This window comes from Cavia porcellus, unplaced genomic scaffold (assembly GCF_034190915.1).
Source record: "Cavia porcellus strain 051 isolate PalLab524CR breed Dunkin Hartley unplaced genomic scaffold, mCavPor4.1 scaffold_27, whole genome shotgun sequence".
Classification (NCBI taxonomy): Eukaryota; Metazoa; Chordata; class Mammalia; order Rodentia; family Caviidae; genus Cavia; species Cavia porcellus.
In genome coordinates, this window is record NW_026947510.1 from 22,314,622 (window position 1) to 22,330,975 (window position 16,354).

Genomic DNA, 16,354 nt, shown 5'->3' on the forward strand with positions numbered 1-16,354 from the left:
TCCCCTGCTCCCACCTGCCGAAACAATGGGAATCTGTGGCTCCTCTGAGATCTCCCGAACTCTGGCATGTGGAAAAAGCCTTGTGGAGAGAACTGACCAAAGGATGGTACACCAGAGGACACAAATTTGGGCCTGTACGAGGCCACGCCTGGCCCCACGAAGCCCCTCGCCAGCCAGGGTCAAGGAATGGGAGATGTGATAGTCTGCGGGTCTCTGCTTTTGCAGCAGTGCTGACTGACTGGTCCAGGAGTAAGAACAGCTTGTGAATACAATTAAGTGTAAGAATACAATAAGTGTAAGAACAGCTTGTGAATACAATGGAGAAGGCAGGCAGGCCAAGGGCTGGGAGGCTGGTGCGTGCAGCCCTCTCCTCTTTCTCTCTGTCTCTGCAAGTGGAAGCGGCAAGGTGCAGAAGTAGATCGCTACTGCCTAGAGAAGGAATGCGAACTCCAGAACCCCAAATCCTCAGGGGGCCATCCCAGTGTTTAACAGCTTTTAGAGACAGGAAATCATCAGAAAAGATTCCAACCTTCTCCCCCTGTCTTTAGAAAAGGACGAATTCCTTCCTACCAGTCTTCAAAGATGGCAGTCTAGAGCCCCCCTCATAAAGATTCCCTTGGGGCCAGGAAAGAGTGAGTGGTCGATGGAGGCCCCAAACAAAGGTCCCAGCAGGCAGAGCCTTCTCCCCTTCACGCCAGGATTTGAGAAAGCCAAATTGCTTATTTGGAAACCTCTTGAGCCTCTCCCATGCAATCTAATTCAAGTCGCATGGAAGCTGCAGGCTTTTCCACAGCTCTGCAGGCCAAGGTCACTAAATGACCAGATCCCACCCCTCTTCCGCAGTCAGATCTGCAGGCGCTGACTGGCTCCTCTACCCCGCGCTCCCTTCCCAGACGTTTCTGTCATTCTCCCCGGCCCGAGGTCCTCGGTGAAAGACTCCAGCGTGGATTTTAATTGCCTCAATCAGCAGTGTTCCTCCCCAGCCGTCAATCATAACCTGGACGGCGGGTGCATGGATTCAGCGCCTAGCTGCAGGGCAGTCGTGCACCCCGCGGCCGAGGCGGCCCCATAGGCTGGCACTGGGTCCCCCAGGAGTTGCTCTGGGCCCACCAGCGTGTGGCTGCTCTTCCCCCTACTGTGCCCTCCCCAAGCACCTAAACTGTTAAGATTCAGGCCAGACAGCTGGGATCTCGAAGGCGCTGCGACCTCGGCACCTGCTTGGACGGAGGCGGCCCAGGAGCCGTGCTCCCTTCCCGCAGCCGAAGCCAGACCTCAAACAATAAACACGACAATCGAAGCTCGCGCCAAACTCCTCCAGGTCACCCTGCCTGCCTCGCGAAGTCTGCCTGATCCGCCTCTTGCTGAGGCCAGCACCCATCGCGGCGCAGCACCCTGGACAGCGCACCTGGACCTCGGTGCGGCTCTCCCGGGGCGCTCCCGCCTCCCGCCTCCTCCCTCTGACTCCATCCCGCTCCCGCCCACAGTCTGCTTGGCACCCTCGCGGCTCTGCCGCCTCCCTCGCTCCCTCCCACTTCCCCTCCGCCACCCCTCACCCGTCCCCGCCGGGCTCCTCGCCCTCAAAGACTCCCGGCGCTCTGCGCGTCCCAGTCTCCGGGCTGCGGACCCTCCGGCTCGGTCCCTATCTCCTCTGCGCGGCTTCCTGAGCATCGCCACAGCTCGAAGCCCCAGCTCCGACACACGCGCGCACACGCAAACACGCGTGTCCCGTCCCGGGGTCTCCCACTGCTCACACGCGCGCGGCGAAGCCAGATCGGTGGCCGGCAGCCGCAGTCGGAGGAGCGCTCCGCCTCGCGCCGCCCATGGCCTCCCCAGGCTCCGGCTTCTGGTCCTTCGGGTCTGAGGATGGCTCTGCGGACCCCGAGAACCCCAGCACAGGTAGGAGACGGCCCGGCAGCGGCGGCGGGGTTTGCAGGACCCCGGGGGGACGCGGAGGCTTCGCCCGGTAACGGAGAACTTCGCGTCTCTCCCCGCACTCGGGGAAAGCGTTGGCGACCCAGCCTTTGTCCCCTGGAAAGGCCCCCGAAGTCGCGGGCTCCTCCGCCGGGGGCGAGGCGGGTTCCTCGAAGACAGTCCCCGAAAGGACAAAACAGACTCGGTCCCCGCGGGCGACTGTGCTGTGTGGTCCCCGGCCCGGGACTGAGCGGGGTGGAGAAGGGGAGAGTGGGGCGTGGAGACAATTTCCGGCCTGGAAATGGAGTGAGAATCTAGGAAAACCCAGCGCGCGAGGGCGGGGGGTCCGCCGGTCCGGACGCACTGGAGGGGAGCGCAGGGGCCGCGGCGCGCTCGCCCGGGTCAGCAGCCAACGCCGACCGCTGGCCCGGTTCCGTCCCGCGCGGCCCCGCACACCGGCTCGGGGTCGCCGGTCACACGCCACGAAATGTGCGCGTGCCCTTCCGCCCCGCTGCCCACCTGCCTTCCTTTGCAGCGAGAGTCTGGTGCCAGGTGGCCCAGAAGTTCACCGGCGGCATCGGAAACAAGCTGAGCGGTGAGTGCGGGGCAGGGAGGGCGGGGAGGGGCGGCCTCAGGTACCGAGCACGAGCCCGAGCCCGGGATGCAGCCGGGTCGGCGCGGGGTCCCCGCTTCCCGGCGGCGGCGAGGCCGGAGAGGGTCTGGGCTCGACGGGCGGCTGACCGGCCGGTGCTCGCTGTCCTTGTCCAGCCCTGCTCTACGGAGACGCGGACAAGCCCGCCGACAGCGGCGAGAGCGTGGCCCCGCGGGGCTCTGCCCGGAAAGTCGCCTGCACCTGCAACCAGAAACCCTGCAGCTGCCGCAGCGCGAAGGTCAACTACGCCTTTCTGCACTCAACAGGTAAGGGCGCAGCGCGGTCCCGGGGCCCTGCCCGCCCACCTGCCCGCCCACCTGCCGGCCGCCAGCGCTCCGCGAACCAGGGGAGGGTGCCGCCGCTGGAACCCGAAGCCCAGCGGGACGCGGGGCCGCCCGCCCCGTGTACTGCGTGGCCGTGCAGCCCTCCCAGCTGCAGGTGGCGAGGCGTGCATGTGCCCGGGCTGGCCTTGGCTTCCCCGGGTCTTGGGGCGCTGGGGGGAACATAGTATCCTGGAGGCCTGCTAGGGAATTCGGAATCGCTGGGGTATTTTAGGGCTCCAGATGAGATCGCAAGATTAATTTGTTGCTCCAAATTACTAGAAGAAGGATTCTACTCACCTTAGTTCTGTGTGCTGAATTTACTCTTCAGCGCACTCACACTGTCTTCCCAAACTCGCGTGCACACAGACACAGACACACGCGCAAACAGACACAACGCACTGGAAACAGCGGATCTGCAACAGGCCAGAAATTCTGAATTTTAGTGTTCCATTTTGGCTGGCTTCCTCCAAGACAAATGTTTCTCAAACATTTTTGACGGAAAGTATCTCCTTAAACGTTTAGGATGATTCACTGAAAAAAATACTGAGAACAAACTCCTGTGAAATCGATGAAAGGAGGCATTCTCTTTACTTGGTGGAGATCGGGAAGAAGCAAACAATACCTTACGAACTGAAATGTTGGAATTCATTTTGGTAAAAAGAATTCACTCCCCTGTCTTGAAAAATACTTCCCCTTTATAGGAAATACTGTGCGTTTCCAAAAGCTATCTTTTCATACAAAGTAGAATCTCTCCATTCAAAGGGTCATTGCCTGCACATATCCACAGTAAAATTTAAAATGTGACATTTTCATTCCATGCTTTAGATCTGCTGCCAGCATGTGACGGAGAAAGGCCCACTTTGGCATTTTTGCAAGATGTTATGGACATTTTGCTTCAGTATGTGGTGAAGACTTTCGATAGATCAACCAAAGTCATTGATTTTCATTACCCTAATGAGCTTCTTCAAGAGTATAATTGGGAACTGGCAGATCAACCACAAAATTTGGAGGAAATTTTGAAGCATTGCCAAACAACTCTAAAATATGCAATTAAAACAGGTATTGTCCATTCAAAAATAATAAAGTGTTTTCTGAAACAATTTTTATTTTTTTTCTATAATAATGTTTTCTGTTTTGTAATTACTGGCATATTCAAAATTATAAAATTATTTTCATTATTTAAAATGGCCTTTAACAGAAAGAATGAAGTGAAAAGTACCTTCTCTTATTGTTAATGCACTGGAAATCGATAATACCAGAAACATTATCTTAGTAGAAATAATCAGGTTGCATTTGGCCACGGAGTTTATCCATTGGTGTAGAAGCAACTGTTTGTCAGTAGAGGCCAGTAGATGAGACCCAAAATCGAGATAGAAAGGGCATATGGAAATGAAAGCTCAAAACACAGAATCCAAACAAAAGCCAGAATTCCAGTGTTTTGCTAGTAATATCCTGGGCATCGAACGAGTCAGAACCAGACTAACACCACTCTACGTATCACTGAGCTGGAGGAACAGGGTTGTAGCATTGTCTCAAATGGCCAGCACTTCTGACCTAAATTTCAGGATCTCTGTCTCTGTCTCTCTCTTTCTCTCTTTCCATAATATAGACTACTTTAGCAATCTAACCATGTCATATAAGATGTGTGTCCTTCAGAGCTATTGTGTATGCAAGATAAAAAAAAAAAAAGCGAAAGGGGAAAATCCGATATCCTTAGGGGCACATTTTTAAAAACCTATTTCATGGTCTATTGGTTTTTCACAGTATTCTTATACTCTGTTCATTTCATAGTGCTGGGTATAATATTTATTTGGGTGCATTCCAAGCTTTCTCTTTATCTACATGAAGTCAATCATTCAACTATCCAGGCCCTGATTTACTCTGCTTTTTTCTACATTGTCCCTAATCATCCTGACAATGCATGGTCCAGCATCTCATCAAAGCAATAAAAACAAATATGAGTTCATTTCTGATTTTGTATATTTAAACTGATCTGTAGCTTTTAAAAGATTTGCTAGCAAATACAAATATGAAACATTATGTAAACATTAGAGGAAACAGCATATTTTGTGCAGCAGTTTTTACTGATGAATTGTCAGTACATACTGGTCTCATTGACACAAATATTTTTAAATGTTTGCTGTGAGATTTTTAGCTTCTTGTTTTCCATATTCTTTGTATCAGCAGAGAAGAAAGGCATGCATAGCATAAGATTTGGGATATTGATTTATTGTATTATTGTCCACTTTTGAAACACAGTAGGCTGAGAGCCAGGTACATAGGCAGAAATTTAACTTAATTTAAACTCAGTCTGCAGAGTATGATTTTAAAGATTTACTAGAGGTCATCCTCAGTTAATGTCCCTGCAGAACCCACAGGAGGTACAGACCTGGAATTAAAAGATGTTCCTCTCCTTTCACCACCAGGTTTGTAGGTACAAACCTGAATGATGTTTTAATTCATTTTTCTTGGGCTTATTTCCCTTATCTAATATCTAAATATACAAATTACAAATTGCAGCCTATTACTTATATTGCTACCAAGCCAAAAAGAATCCACAGAAATATTTGCAACTTCATCCTGAAAAGCTGGTGCTCTTTGAAAAACAGTTGAAAGGACTGAGATAATCCTTTAAATGAAATAGTTCTGTCAGTGAAATAGTTCTGTCTATCGATGTCCTGTTTAGCATCAGGAAAAGAGGGGCCTATTCAATTAGATTTAGCCATAATTGTGAAATTCTTGTCTAGCGTTGGTCTATTTCATTTTATTTAAAGTACAGCTAAAAATATGATGGATCAGGTTGGATTTCTAAGTAAAGCATCTTAATATTTTCAGTATCTCAATATTATTTATAATGTATTTGGTCTTCTAGCCTTCTCTCTCCAAATAGCATTTCAGAAAGATAACAGCAGGTGCCTTTTCTTCTCAGCAAACAAGTTTATAGATTTTTATGCCCTGTCCTGTTTGTCAAATAGTACTATTTAGGGTCTGTTGAAGTAATTACCATTCCTGGGCCATCCTACATTTTTATGATCCTTGGGAGATTACTTTATAAAATCCTACTTATCGCTTGTATCCAAGAGAGTCCTTAACCTAATTTCTACTTGGACTCCATGCTTAGAAGTGAGGGTGTAGGGAACTACTAAAAAAGACCCTTTGTGTATTGCTAAAATTACTTTGTAAAGAAATGTTGAAACAGGAAACTTCAGGAAATGTTAAGATACTGAAAGTGTTTGCAGGGTTAATTGGATTACCTGGTGATTGTGGTGGCTGGGGAGAGGGCGAAGGGAGGGGGCAAATGGATGGGGGTTAATGTAGTCTTAAATCTCTAATCATCAAAGGGGATTACAGCATTGATAAATTAAGCTATCCTTGTGTCGATTGCCAGTAATAAAGAATCATTCAGTTGCCAGGGCTTCTGGCTCCTCCTCAAGGGATGTGAGCATCAAGTCAGAGTTACCAGAGACTGGCTGTCTCACTCACAGAGTCTGCACACCCTCTTGGGCTCATTTGATGATCTTTGGGGGCAGTTCCAGTGGCTGTAGCAGCCCTCATCTCCTGTCTCCTACTGCCGTCCCTGTGCTGTGCAGACTGAATAGCTAGCCATTCCCCTAGGCAGCACAATGAACAACAGCTCACAGGCTCTGCCCAGTGTGCCCAGGGCTGCTGGACAGCTCTCAGGCTCCCAGGCAGGCCTCCCTCTTTCTGGATTTGCTTACAGCCTGTAGGGGCCACTGGTGGAGAGCAAATGTGACTAGGGGAACATTTCTGCCAAACCAAAATGACATGCTGTCCCAACCTGGCAAACTCCCTCCATATTTTCACCCCATTATCAGTGAAGAAAAACTTTGAGGCAGGAGAGATAGAGATGAAATCGCAAATCCAGTTCAAGTGCATACACAGAGAGAAACCCAGCAAGGGAAGCATCAAACTTGTTTCCTCTGTTTACCAAAAGTGCTCATCAGAATGAGTCAGCCATCTGATGTCCTGGGGCAGAGCACACGCCTTGGAATTCCTCTTCCTGTACAAACCTTGAAATTGGCAGAGCTTTTCATGTCAAAATTTGGTTAGAGTAAATATTAACAGGTACCCCTAGAAAGTGCATAAATTGGAGGAGTAGATTATGGATAGATTTGTTAATCCTTATTAATTTCCTCACTTTAAAAAATGGCTTAGGGACAGAAATGAAGAGGCATCAGGAGGGAGAGGCTGGCTGCGATTTCAGCTGCGAGCTCTAATGAAATGAGGAGTCAATGAGGCAGAGAGGAATGGAGGGCTGTCCAGATGTCATCGGCAGCAGCATGAGAGGACTTCATGCTTTTCTTGAATGGGTGAACTGATAGACTCGGCATCAAAGGGCCTGGCAAAGGGCAGAAAAGATAGACGGCCATGGTGTAAGGCCATAAAGGAGGTCATAAAACAACGCTGCAGAATGGGCAAGATGCACTCAGATCGGAACGCTCTAAGACATGCTCCCCCCAGCTCCTGTCTTTTCCCAGGGCCAACTCTCCAGCCACATGCCTGGTGCTGATAAGAGAGCATTTCGGTCTGGAGGAGCTTGGGCTGGCTTTTGTATCCACTCTCCCCACTGCATCCCTTTATCTTGTCTTGCCTTGCTAGTGATGAGAGACAATCACACCCCCAGGCTTCCCACAGGCATCCAGTAAGTGACAGGTACCTTTTATCAGATGCTATTTCCATAATTGTCCACCTTCCAAAAATTTTGTTGCTAGGCAAAGCACAGATTTATTGATAGGCTTTTATGCGACAGGATGAGGAGACACAATTCTAATGAGATATTTATAATCACATTTTAAATAGCAGTCCCAGGAGCATGTGAATGTCAATCCATTTAGAGAATTTTAGAGAAATTTAGAAGTTAATTAGATAGGCCCCGCTAATGGACCCGTCGTCCATCGAATGTATCTCCTGTATCTTGTTGACAAGACAGTAACATTGATAGAGTACAGCTTTATTTGAAATCTCAACTGCGAGGGAGCACTATTGTTTATAATAAATATTCAGACAGAGAAAAATGGATAAGAATTAGCTCTGTCCATGCCATCTTTAGACACTCATCACCTTTTTGACTCCAGGGAAAATCACTCTGCAGAGTGTCCTATTTTATCATTTTTTCCCTGTCTTTTGTAATCATCAGCCATTTGTCACCAATATTATTATGAATGTTGGCATGTCACGGTATGACTGATTTCCAGAACAACCAACAGAGAAGGACTTTTAACAGCACGAATGCGAACAAGTAACTTGTCTTAATTGTTTGGGCTTCCAACAGCATTTTAGTTTTGCAAATATATCAAAAGCGTGGCAGGATACGATCTACTGTCCAGATTTCAAGCTAAAACAAGGAGATTTTTACAATGTGTTTTAAAAAATACTATAACCCAAAGTAGCTGCTTCAGTTAGAGGTAGTGTTCTCTGTGTCTTAATGCACTGTGTTTTGTGTATGTCTGGTTTCCAAATATACACTTCCTATTCCTGAAGGATCTTTCAAGGTTCTTTGGCTAGAAAAATCATGTGTGAGAAGAGTGCATTTTCACTGATGTAATCCTGATTCTGCTGCTCCGTATCATTCAGGGCATCCTAGATATTTCAATCAGCTTTCCACTGGGTTGGATATGGTTGGATTGGCCGCAGACTGGCTGACATCAACAGCAAACACTAACATGTAAGCAGCTGAACATGTCTCTGTATAATCCAGAATACTTAGTAGTAAAACTGCATAATGTTTACCTCTTAGGTGAAAATATATTTTAATTAAATGGCTCCTAAAATAGTGATTCCAACTTCAGAATTACATAACTGTTCACGCTTGTTTGATATAAAATAGACCCAATATATTTTTGGTGCATTAAATTATCCAAAATTTTTAAAATACAAAAGAGTCTCTTTGGGCATATTAAATTCACAATGATGTGTATCATAAAAGGGAAAACTGAAATAAATGTTGTCTTTTATGTAGTATTACTCTAGAATGCTCTTTATCAAATATGATAAACCACTATGCCAATAACTAAAGCTCTTGACTTTAGAAAATGAGTAAACTTTTCAGAAGGTCTTTTAGGAATGTAATGTAACATCTGTGAGCATAAGTTCTGAGAAATCACTCTATATTGTAATGACAAGTTATTCCTGTAAGTTACATACATAAACTGTGGCCATTTCTACACTTCAGGTTCACCTATGAGATTGCTCCTGTGTTTGTGCTTTTGGAATATGTCACACTGAAGAAGATGAGAGAAATCATTGGCTGGCCAGGAGGCTCTGGTGATGGAATATTTTCTCCTGGTATAATGATATTTCAACTTTTCTATGTTTTTCTTATATGCATGATATGCCTTGCTATGAACCTAAGAAAATCACATATCTAGTCCATATTTCAGATTAAGTTGCAGAAGCTATGTGTTGATCAGAAAAATAATTTTAACTAAGGGCTCATGACCATGAATCCTCCATTCTAACTACTCCAACCTCAAATTAGTTATTTGTGTCCTAGACAAGCATAAACAGATGGTATTTACTTAGTATTCCAGTGATCCTGCACATATATATGTGTGTGTATATGCATGTGTGTTAATATATATGTATATTCTGTGATATTATTCCTAAAACTGGTGAAAGGAAAAGGGTAGCCTCATTGAATAAATCATTCTCTCTTTAAGAGTACATAACAAGGCAGATGGACTCAATAATAATGTATGTATGGCTCTGGGCTATGAAATAACAAAGCTGACTTACACTCACTTCAAGGTGGGCAGCAACCACCTGGGAGATAATTTCTTAGAGCTGAAAAAAAGAGCAGTGATTCCTTCAAGAGATTTCTCATTCCTTCTCTTCTTTATCATTTCACTTAATCTTTCCCATCTTGCCTTTTATTACCAGCCATCCCTCCTAAACTCCATTATTTACACCTCTCCCAGTCCAGAGCAACTAATTGGAAAGAAAATCTGTGCCCTGGGTTATGGGTGACCTTGGTTTCACAAAGAGAAGAAACAGGATTTAGGAAGGCAGTGGGAGAGAGAATCACTGACCCAAAAAAGATGCTAGTGAGCAGACCAGCCTAATCAGCCACAGGAGAGGCGGCCATCAGGGTGTCAAGAGAGCCCACTGAACAGGCCAGAGCCTGACCTGCCTTTGCAAATCCAGAGACAAGTAGATGATGAGAATGGAGAAGGAGGAAAGCAGAGAAAGAAGTGATAAACCAGTGGCAGTGGCTTCAAGTCTAGGGTTTAAATAGCCTTCTCTTCCTGCTCAGGAGTGCACAGCATTTAGCTGGAGGACGCCTAGGTAGTAAACAAGGCATGGGAGGGAAAGGACGGAAGCATCATATTTAACTCAGTGTGAGGACACGTCCTTCAGTGTATCTTCCCCTTTCTCTGCTCCCTCCCTCCACTCTGGCCTCTTTAAGAAGAACACACAGAGCTGCAGTTCCAAAGTGGGAGCGTTTTTGTTGAACCCCACCCTGACCCCCAGCCCCTAACTCTGGGCAATGTCTATAGACATTTTTGCTTGTCACACTAGGAAGGGGAATGCTGCTTACCACTAGTGACTAGAGGCACAGTTGATGGCAATATCCTATGAGCCCATACCATGAGGAATTACATAGCCCAAAGGGTCAGTGAGTGCCAAGATTCAGAAACCATGAGCTAGCGTGAAAGTTTCTTTGTTGCCAGCCTTTTGGATATAAATTCTCACAATGAACTCAACAGAATGGATTCTGCTTGTCCTGAGTGTAACGGTGCACAGAGGTAGGAACTGCCCTCATTCTCACTGGGGAGGAAGCCAAGATCTAGGTGATAATGGCTTAGTAGAGGTGCCCGTCTAGGTCGGAATGCAAGGCTCCTGAGGCAAAGAGCATAACTTCACATGGGCACCCAGCTTGGCATGGAGCCCTCTGCTCCTCAGCTACCAGAGCACTCACCTTACGGCTGGCCCTGCGTATGCCTCAGGGAGGGGGTGCACCTTCACTGTGGCTCACAGTCTCACATCTTTCATGCCAACATTTATACTGATGATAATCAGCTTTTTCCTAGGTACTCAAAGTCTTAAGCTTCCTCTGCAAACTTAGGTAAAGCTCGCTTTTTTTTTTTTAATTTCCAAATGAAAACCAACTTGTAAGACAAGGACCCTTGGATCCCCAGCACTGCAACAAACAAAACCCAAAACCCACAAACCTTATCATATGAAATCCCAGACAGTGTCAAGACAACACAGGAAAGTAATTCCACATGGATTAAAATTAGTTGAATGTTTCCCAGTAATTTTGAGGATTTTGTTAACTAATACAATTCTACGTCATTGGTATTTTCAGGAGGAAAGAATTATTTTGAGAAGGTTTGGTAGTATGATGCGATGAACGGTGTATCTTTCATTTCATTAAAAAATATTGATTGACAGCCCAGATCATTAACACCAGCTTGTCTCTATCCAAGCTTGCGGCACTGTAGGAACTGAAATGAAAAGAATTGCCAACATCTTACAAGCTTTATGCAGAATGACCACACTCAAAAGCAGAAAGAAAAGACAAATCTGGAGCTTTGTTTTCGCAGTAATGGGACTTGAACTCAGGGCTTTGCACTGAGCTACATCCCTAGACTTGGTGGGTGGAGCCGGGGGAAGAGGGGTGGAAAGGCAAGAGCTTGCTAAATTTCCCAGGCTGGACTTACACTTGCAGTCCTTGGCCTCAGCTTCCCAGTGCGCTGAGGTTACAGGCGTGTGCCACCACATCAACATAAACATTTTCTTCAAAGCTGTCCAGACAAGGGCAGAATTAATGGCAGTTCCCCTTAGCGCCTGAGGCGGAGTTGGAAGATGCTCTCCATCCTGTAGTCTGTGTCTCATCTGAACTGTTTCAGGTAGAGCCTTTGAGCCCAAGGCTTCTTTTCAAGGGACAGCCAATAATATTTTTTTTTCTGTGTCTGAGAAGGGCTGTGAATCTGTGGAAATAAGTAGACTGCTTGCATGTGAAACTTTAACCGTGAGCGGGAAAACTAACTGTGTGCTGCTGTGCCCTGCAGGGGGCGCCATCTCCAACATGTACGCCATGCTGCTGGCGCGCTACAAGATGTTCCCTGAGGTCAAGGAGAAGGGCATGGCTGCCGTGCCCCGGCTCGTCGCCTTCACGTCGGAGCACGTACGTCTTTCCCTCTTTTCGCGGTCTAAGGTTGTATGTGGCAAAGTCCAGGAGGCCGGAAGTGTTTCATCCTCAGGGGTTCTCTTTTTCGGAGGACACTTCTTGGTAGAAAAGAAAGGGAGGGAACGGCTGGGAGGTCAGAGGAGGGCCTCCTTGCTTGTCTGAAGAGTCAGGGACCCCTCGGGGAGGAGGCCCAGTGATTACACCTCCATTCCTCCCCTTGCTTTTCTGTAACAGCACTGTGCGCTGGGCTTGGGGAGGGAGCCAGAACGCAGGGCGACTGAACACACAGGCCCACCACGGTCCCTAAACTCATTGGTTCCCTGTTGACAGATCCTTATGATTAAAAATTCAGTCAAATGACCAGATACATATGCTGGCCAGGCCAAGGCAGGGAGCCTGGTCTTTGTTGTTGAGCACGATGGCATAGAACTTGGTGGGTTTTTCTTGGTTTTCAAAGAGTTTGTGCCATTCCTCCTAGTGCTACCTTGACCTTGGGAAATAGCAACCCGACCTATTCGCCTAGCCACAGCTTTACTGGCTTCCTCCCTTAGGCTGGGATAAAGAAGCAAATGAGCCACATCCACACCTCAGCTATTTGTGCAATGCCTCAGTTTCAGTCTCTTCTGCCACACACCCCCCAGTCAGCCAGAGCTCTCTGTGCCTGGATGTTACCTGCTATGTAATTCACAAGACTATTAGTCATGCTCTCAGGCTCAGAGCATCTGTAAAATACTTGCCTCAAAGAAGGCCAAGAGACCTTCTGAGAGCAGCCGGGAGATAGGAGACGGGGTGGGGTCAGCCAGGAGACTAAAGGGTCCTGTAAAGGGACATCAGTTGGGAAAAGAAGGGTCTCAGATCTCACTACAGATTTTCTTTTTCCTGTTTTAAGTAAGGTGCATATTTCTGTGTATTCACAAAAAGTAAGCGAAGGGCAAGTGCAGGTTGGAAACTACTAGCTGTGGCTCACTACTATAGCAGCAGTCACAGGGTGAAGGAAACTAATGACTGTGAAAACACTGTTTTGAGCATCTTGTTGTAGGTTATATTTTGATGTTCTGTGAGTTGTGAAACACTTCTCCTCATCTTAGAAGGGTCAAATTTAACAAAAAACCACAGTCTGAGATGACCTACTGTTTTTCCCTTTTATTGCTACTAGAACAAAGCACGAACTTACAGGTTTAAAGCAGCACAAATTCATTATCTTGTACACTGGAGGTCAGGAATTGGAAGAAACAGGGCTGTGCTCCTCCTGAACCCTCTGAAGGAACTCTCTTCCCTTGTCTTCACCAGCTTCTAGAGTCTGCCTGCTTTTCTCAGCCCATGTCACCCTCCTCCAGCCCAGCTAAAGAGCATCTCTGATCTTAAAAATCAACCTCCACCCTGGCCACACTGTCTTCTCCAGCTCTGATCTCCTCCCTCCACTTTCACACACAAAGACCCTAATGATTATACTGGGCATAGCTGGATTATCAGGATTATCTCCCATCTCAGTACTTTTTTTCTTTTCTTTTTTTTTTTTTGAAAACACAAATACATTTTTTTTTATTTAAGGAGAAAAAGAAAAAAACAGAAAAGGGGTATAAGTAATACAATATTTAAAAAATAAACAGTAAGAAATCACTAGTTAATAGATTACATATTCTCATCTTAGAAACAGTTGTTCAAGTTACAAAATTGAAGCATATAAAGTGGACTTTCAGTGAGAGTGCAAACAGTTTTGTTCAATGATCAAAAAAAAAAAAACTCAGTAATTTGGTTATCTATCTTATACACTTAAACATATATGCAGTTATAACCTGTAGAGCACTTTCTTTTCTTTTCTTTTGTACAATGACAATTACACATTTTGGGTTTTATTACTCCCACAGTTCTTATTACTTTTTTTAAAGAGAGTAAAACCGAATGCGACATATCAGAACAGAGTCAGTCAAATCAAAAGGATGGACATAATAGATAATGTAAAAACAAAATACAACAGTGGTTACCATACTGCCTCTTGTTATTTGAAGAAGAATTGGCAGTTATAATAAAATTGAACTAAACAGTAAAGAATAAAACCAAAGCATTGGAGACATTACGGGACTTTAAAAGAAAATAATAGTCAACCGGAATGGGCATCATAATGATTCTTATTGTCTTCACAGTTTTGCCTATACTTTCAAACTTGGTACTATCAAGCAAAGCAAAATTAGGGGAAAATAGTCAAAACAAGATGGTGAGGGCAATAGAGGATTTCAAATCAAGTTAATAGGAAACCAAAGTAGGTTACTATAATGTATCCTGATATTTTTATTTATTTTTCCCTTAATTAAAAAGATAAAAATAAAAAAGTAAATAATTTTTTTTAAAAAGGAGGGGATTGAGATAAAAGAGGGCATAACAACAGAACAGTGCAGGTCAAAACATAACCATTTAAGCAAAATAGTGTTTCACCACAAGATATCCTGACATAAAAATAGTTACCATAGTGTCTCTTTCCTTGAAATCTTTGTGTATAACTTTATATACTGTAGCACCAAACATATCAAGACACTATAAAACCATTAAATAGAATGACATTATTACAGGGTATTTAGAACCAACTAACAGAAAATGATCAATGGTTTCTGTATAATCTTGTCTATAAAAGTTTTTACTCATATTATCGTATATAATAAAATCCAATAAGATACAACCTTTTAAGACCGATGTAGACAGAAGAATACAAGTTTGATGGGACTTCAAAGCCAGATGATACTAAATCAGCACTAGCTATTATGATGTCTTGTTTTCTCTAAAATGGCTGTTCCTACCATCCAACCTTCTCTGCCTCATTTCTGTTGAGCTCTTTTTCTGTCGCTTGTTGTCAGTTTGTCTTCTTCATTTCACTTTCTGCTCCATTCACTGTGGCCTCTCTGCCACTATTTCTGGAATCTTGGTATTTTCCTTTTTTAGACTATCCTGCAGTATTCTCTGTAGAGTTGAATTGGTGGTTACATATTCCCCTAGTTCCTCTTTATCCTGGAAGCACCTTGTTTTTCCATCAATTTCTAGGGACAGTTGTGCAGGATATATCAATCTTGACTGGAGGTTATTATCTTTCAAAGCTTGGATTATTTCCCCCTACGCTCTTCGTGATTTGATGGTTTGTGCCAAGAAGTCTGCTGTAATTCCGGTGGGTGTTCTCTTGTAAGTGATCTGTTTCTTGTCTCTGATGGCTTTTAATGTTCTGTTCTTATATTGGATTTCTGGAATTTTGATTATTATATGCCTGGGTGTAGCTCTGTTTGGCTTTTAGGTGGCTGGGGTCCTGTATGCTTCATACAACTGAGTATCTTTACCTTTTGCTAAATTAGGGAAATTCTCTTGGATTATTTCTGTGAATAGCTTTTGTAGTCCATTTGTTTGTGTCCCTACTTCTTCTTTTATATTCTTAATTCTTAAGTTATAGATCCTCTTATCATCTTCTAGCCTTTGTATTGTTGCTCTTTGTTTTTTTTTTTTTTGTTATTTTTTAAGAAGTTTTTCATTTCAAGCTCCCATATTACAAATCTGCCCTCCAGTTCAGATAATCTATCCTTAGTTTCTTTCAAGCTGTTATGCCAGTTTTCGATAGAGTTTTTAGTTTCCTGGTAATCGCTTTGAACCTGCTTCACGTATTCTATGTTTTCTCTATTTTCTCCATCAAACAATTCTCCCCTTTCTTTCTGTTCTTCCATCCCACCATCTGTTTTTTTCTTGGGCGGTGCTTAGCATTTCTCTAACTATTCTACTTATATCTTGCTTCAGGTTGTTAATAACTTCATTCCTGAACTTGTCTATGAGGCTCTGGAGATAGCGCTTTATGTCTATTGGTGCCATGTCTGATATTGCATGTTTCTCAGGATTAGGGGCCGAGGACCCTTTCTTGTTGCTCCCTCTTCCCATATTTTTTGTTCCTTTTATACAAGCGTATATAGGAGGCCCAGTTTCTTTCTTTGTCGGTTACAGTTTGTTTGAATTGCACCGGCTAGGTGTTCCCGCCCACTGCTGTGTACCAGGGAGACACAGACCTGGGCAGCCTATGCTGGGCCCACCCCTCCAGGTCAACCTACTGAAGGCTTCACTGCTAGGGTGCACCTCCAGGCACTGGGACCTGGTTTGGGCTAGCCTACTGGGTCTTAGTCAGTGGCGTCACGCAGGCCAGGCACTCCCCACCAATCTCGCTTGAGAGGGGATTATGTGACTGAAGTCACTGCAGCATCCTGTTCCGAGTAGTCTGCTGGGTCCCAGCATGTCCTTTGCTGAAACCTCCCTCTCTATGGAAGGATCCCCGATCTGCTCACTCACCGCAGG

General features: G+C 45.2%; 1 protein-coding gene across 1 annotated transcript in view; it reads left to right on the top strand.

The window, feature by feature from the left end:
• Positions 1–1,314: 1,314 nt before the first annotated feature.
• The window catches only part of Gad2 (glutamate decarboxylase 2), a 76,684-nt gene continuing 61,644 nt past the window's right edge, over positions 1,315–16,354 (top strand). The window contains exons 1-7 of the mRNA XM_003463164.5: positions 1,315–1,896; positions 2,447–2,506; positions 2,680–2,829; positions 3,712–3,945; positions 8,482–8,572; positions 9,080–9,192; positions 11,922–12,037. Coding sequence (XP_003463212.1) covers positions 1,821–1,896; positions 2,447–2,506; positions 2,680–2,829; positions 3,712–3,945; positions 8,482–8,572; positions 9,080–9,192; positions 11,922–12,037 — 840 coding nt within the window. The 5' untranslated portion in view covers positions 1,315–1,820. The remainder of the gene's footprint in view (positions 1,897–2,446; positions 2,507–2,679; positions 2,830–3,711; positions 3,946–8,481; positions 8,573–9,079; positions 9,193–11,921; positions 12,038–16,354) is intronic.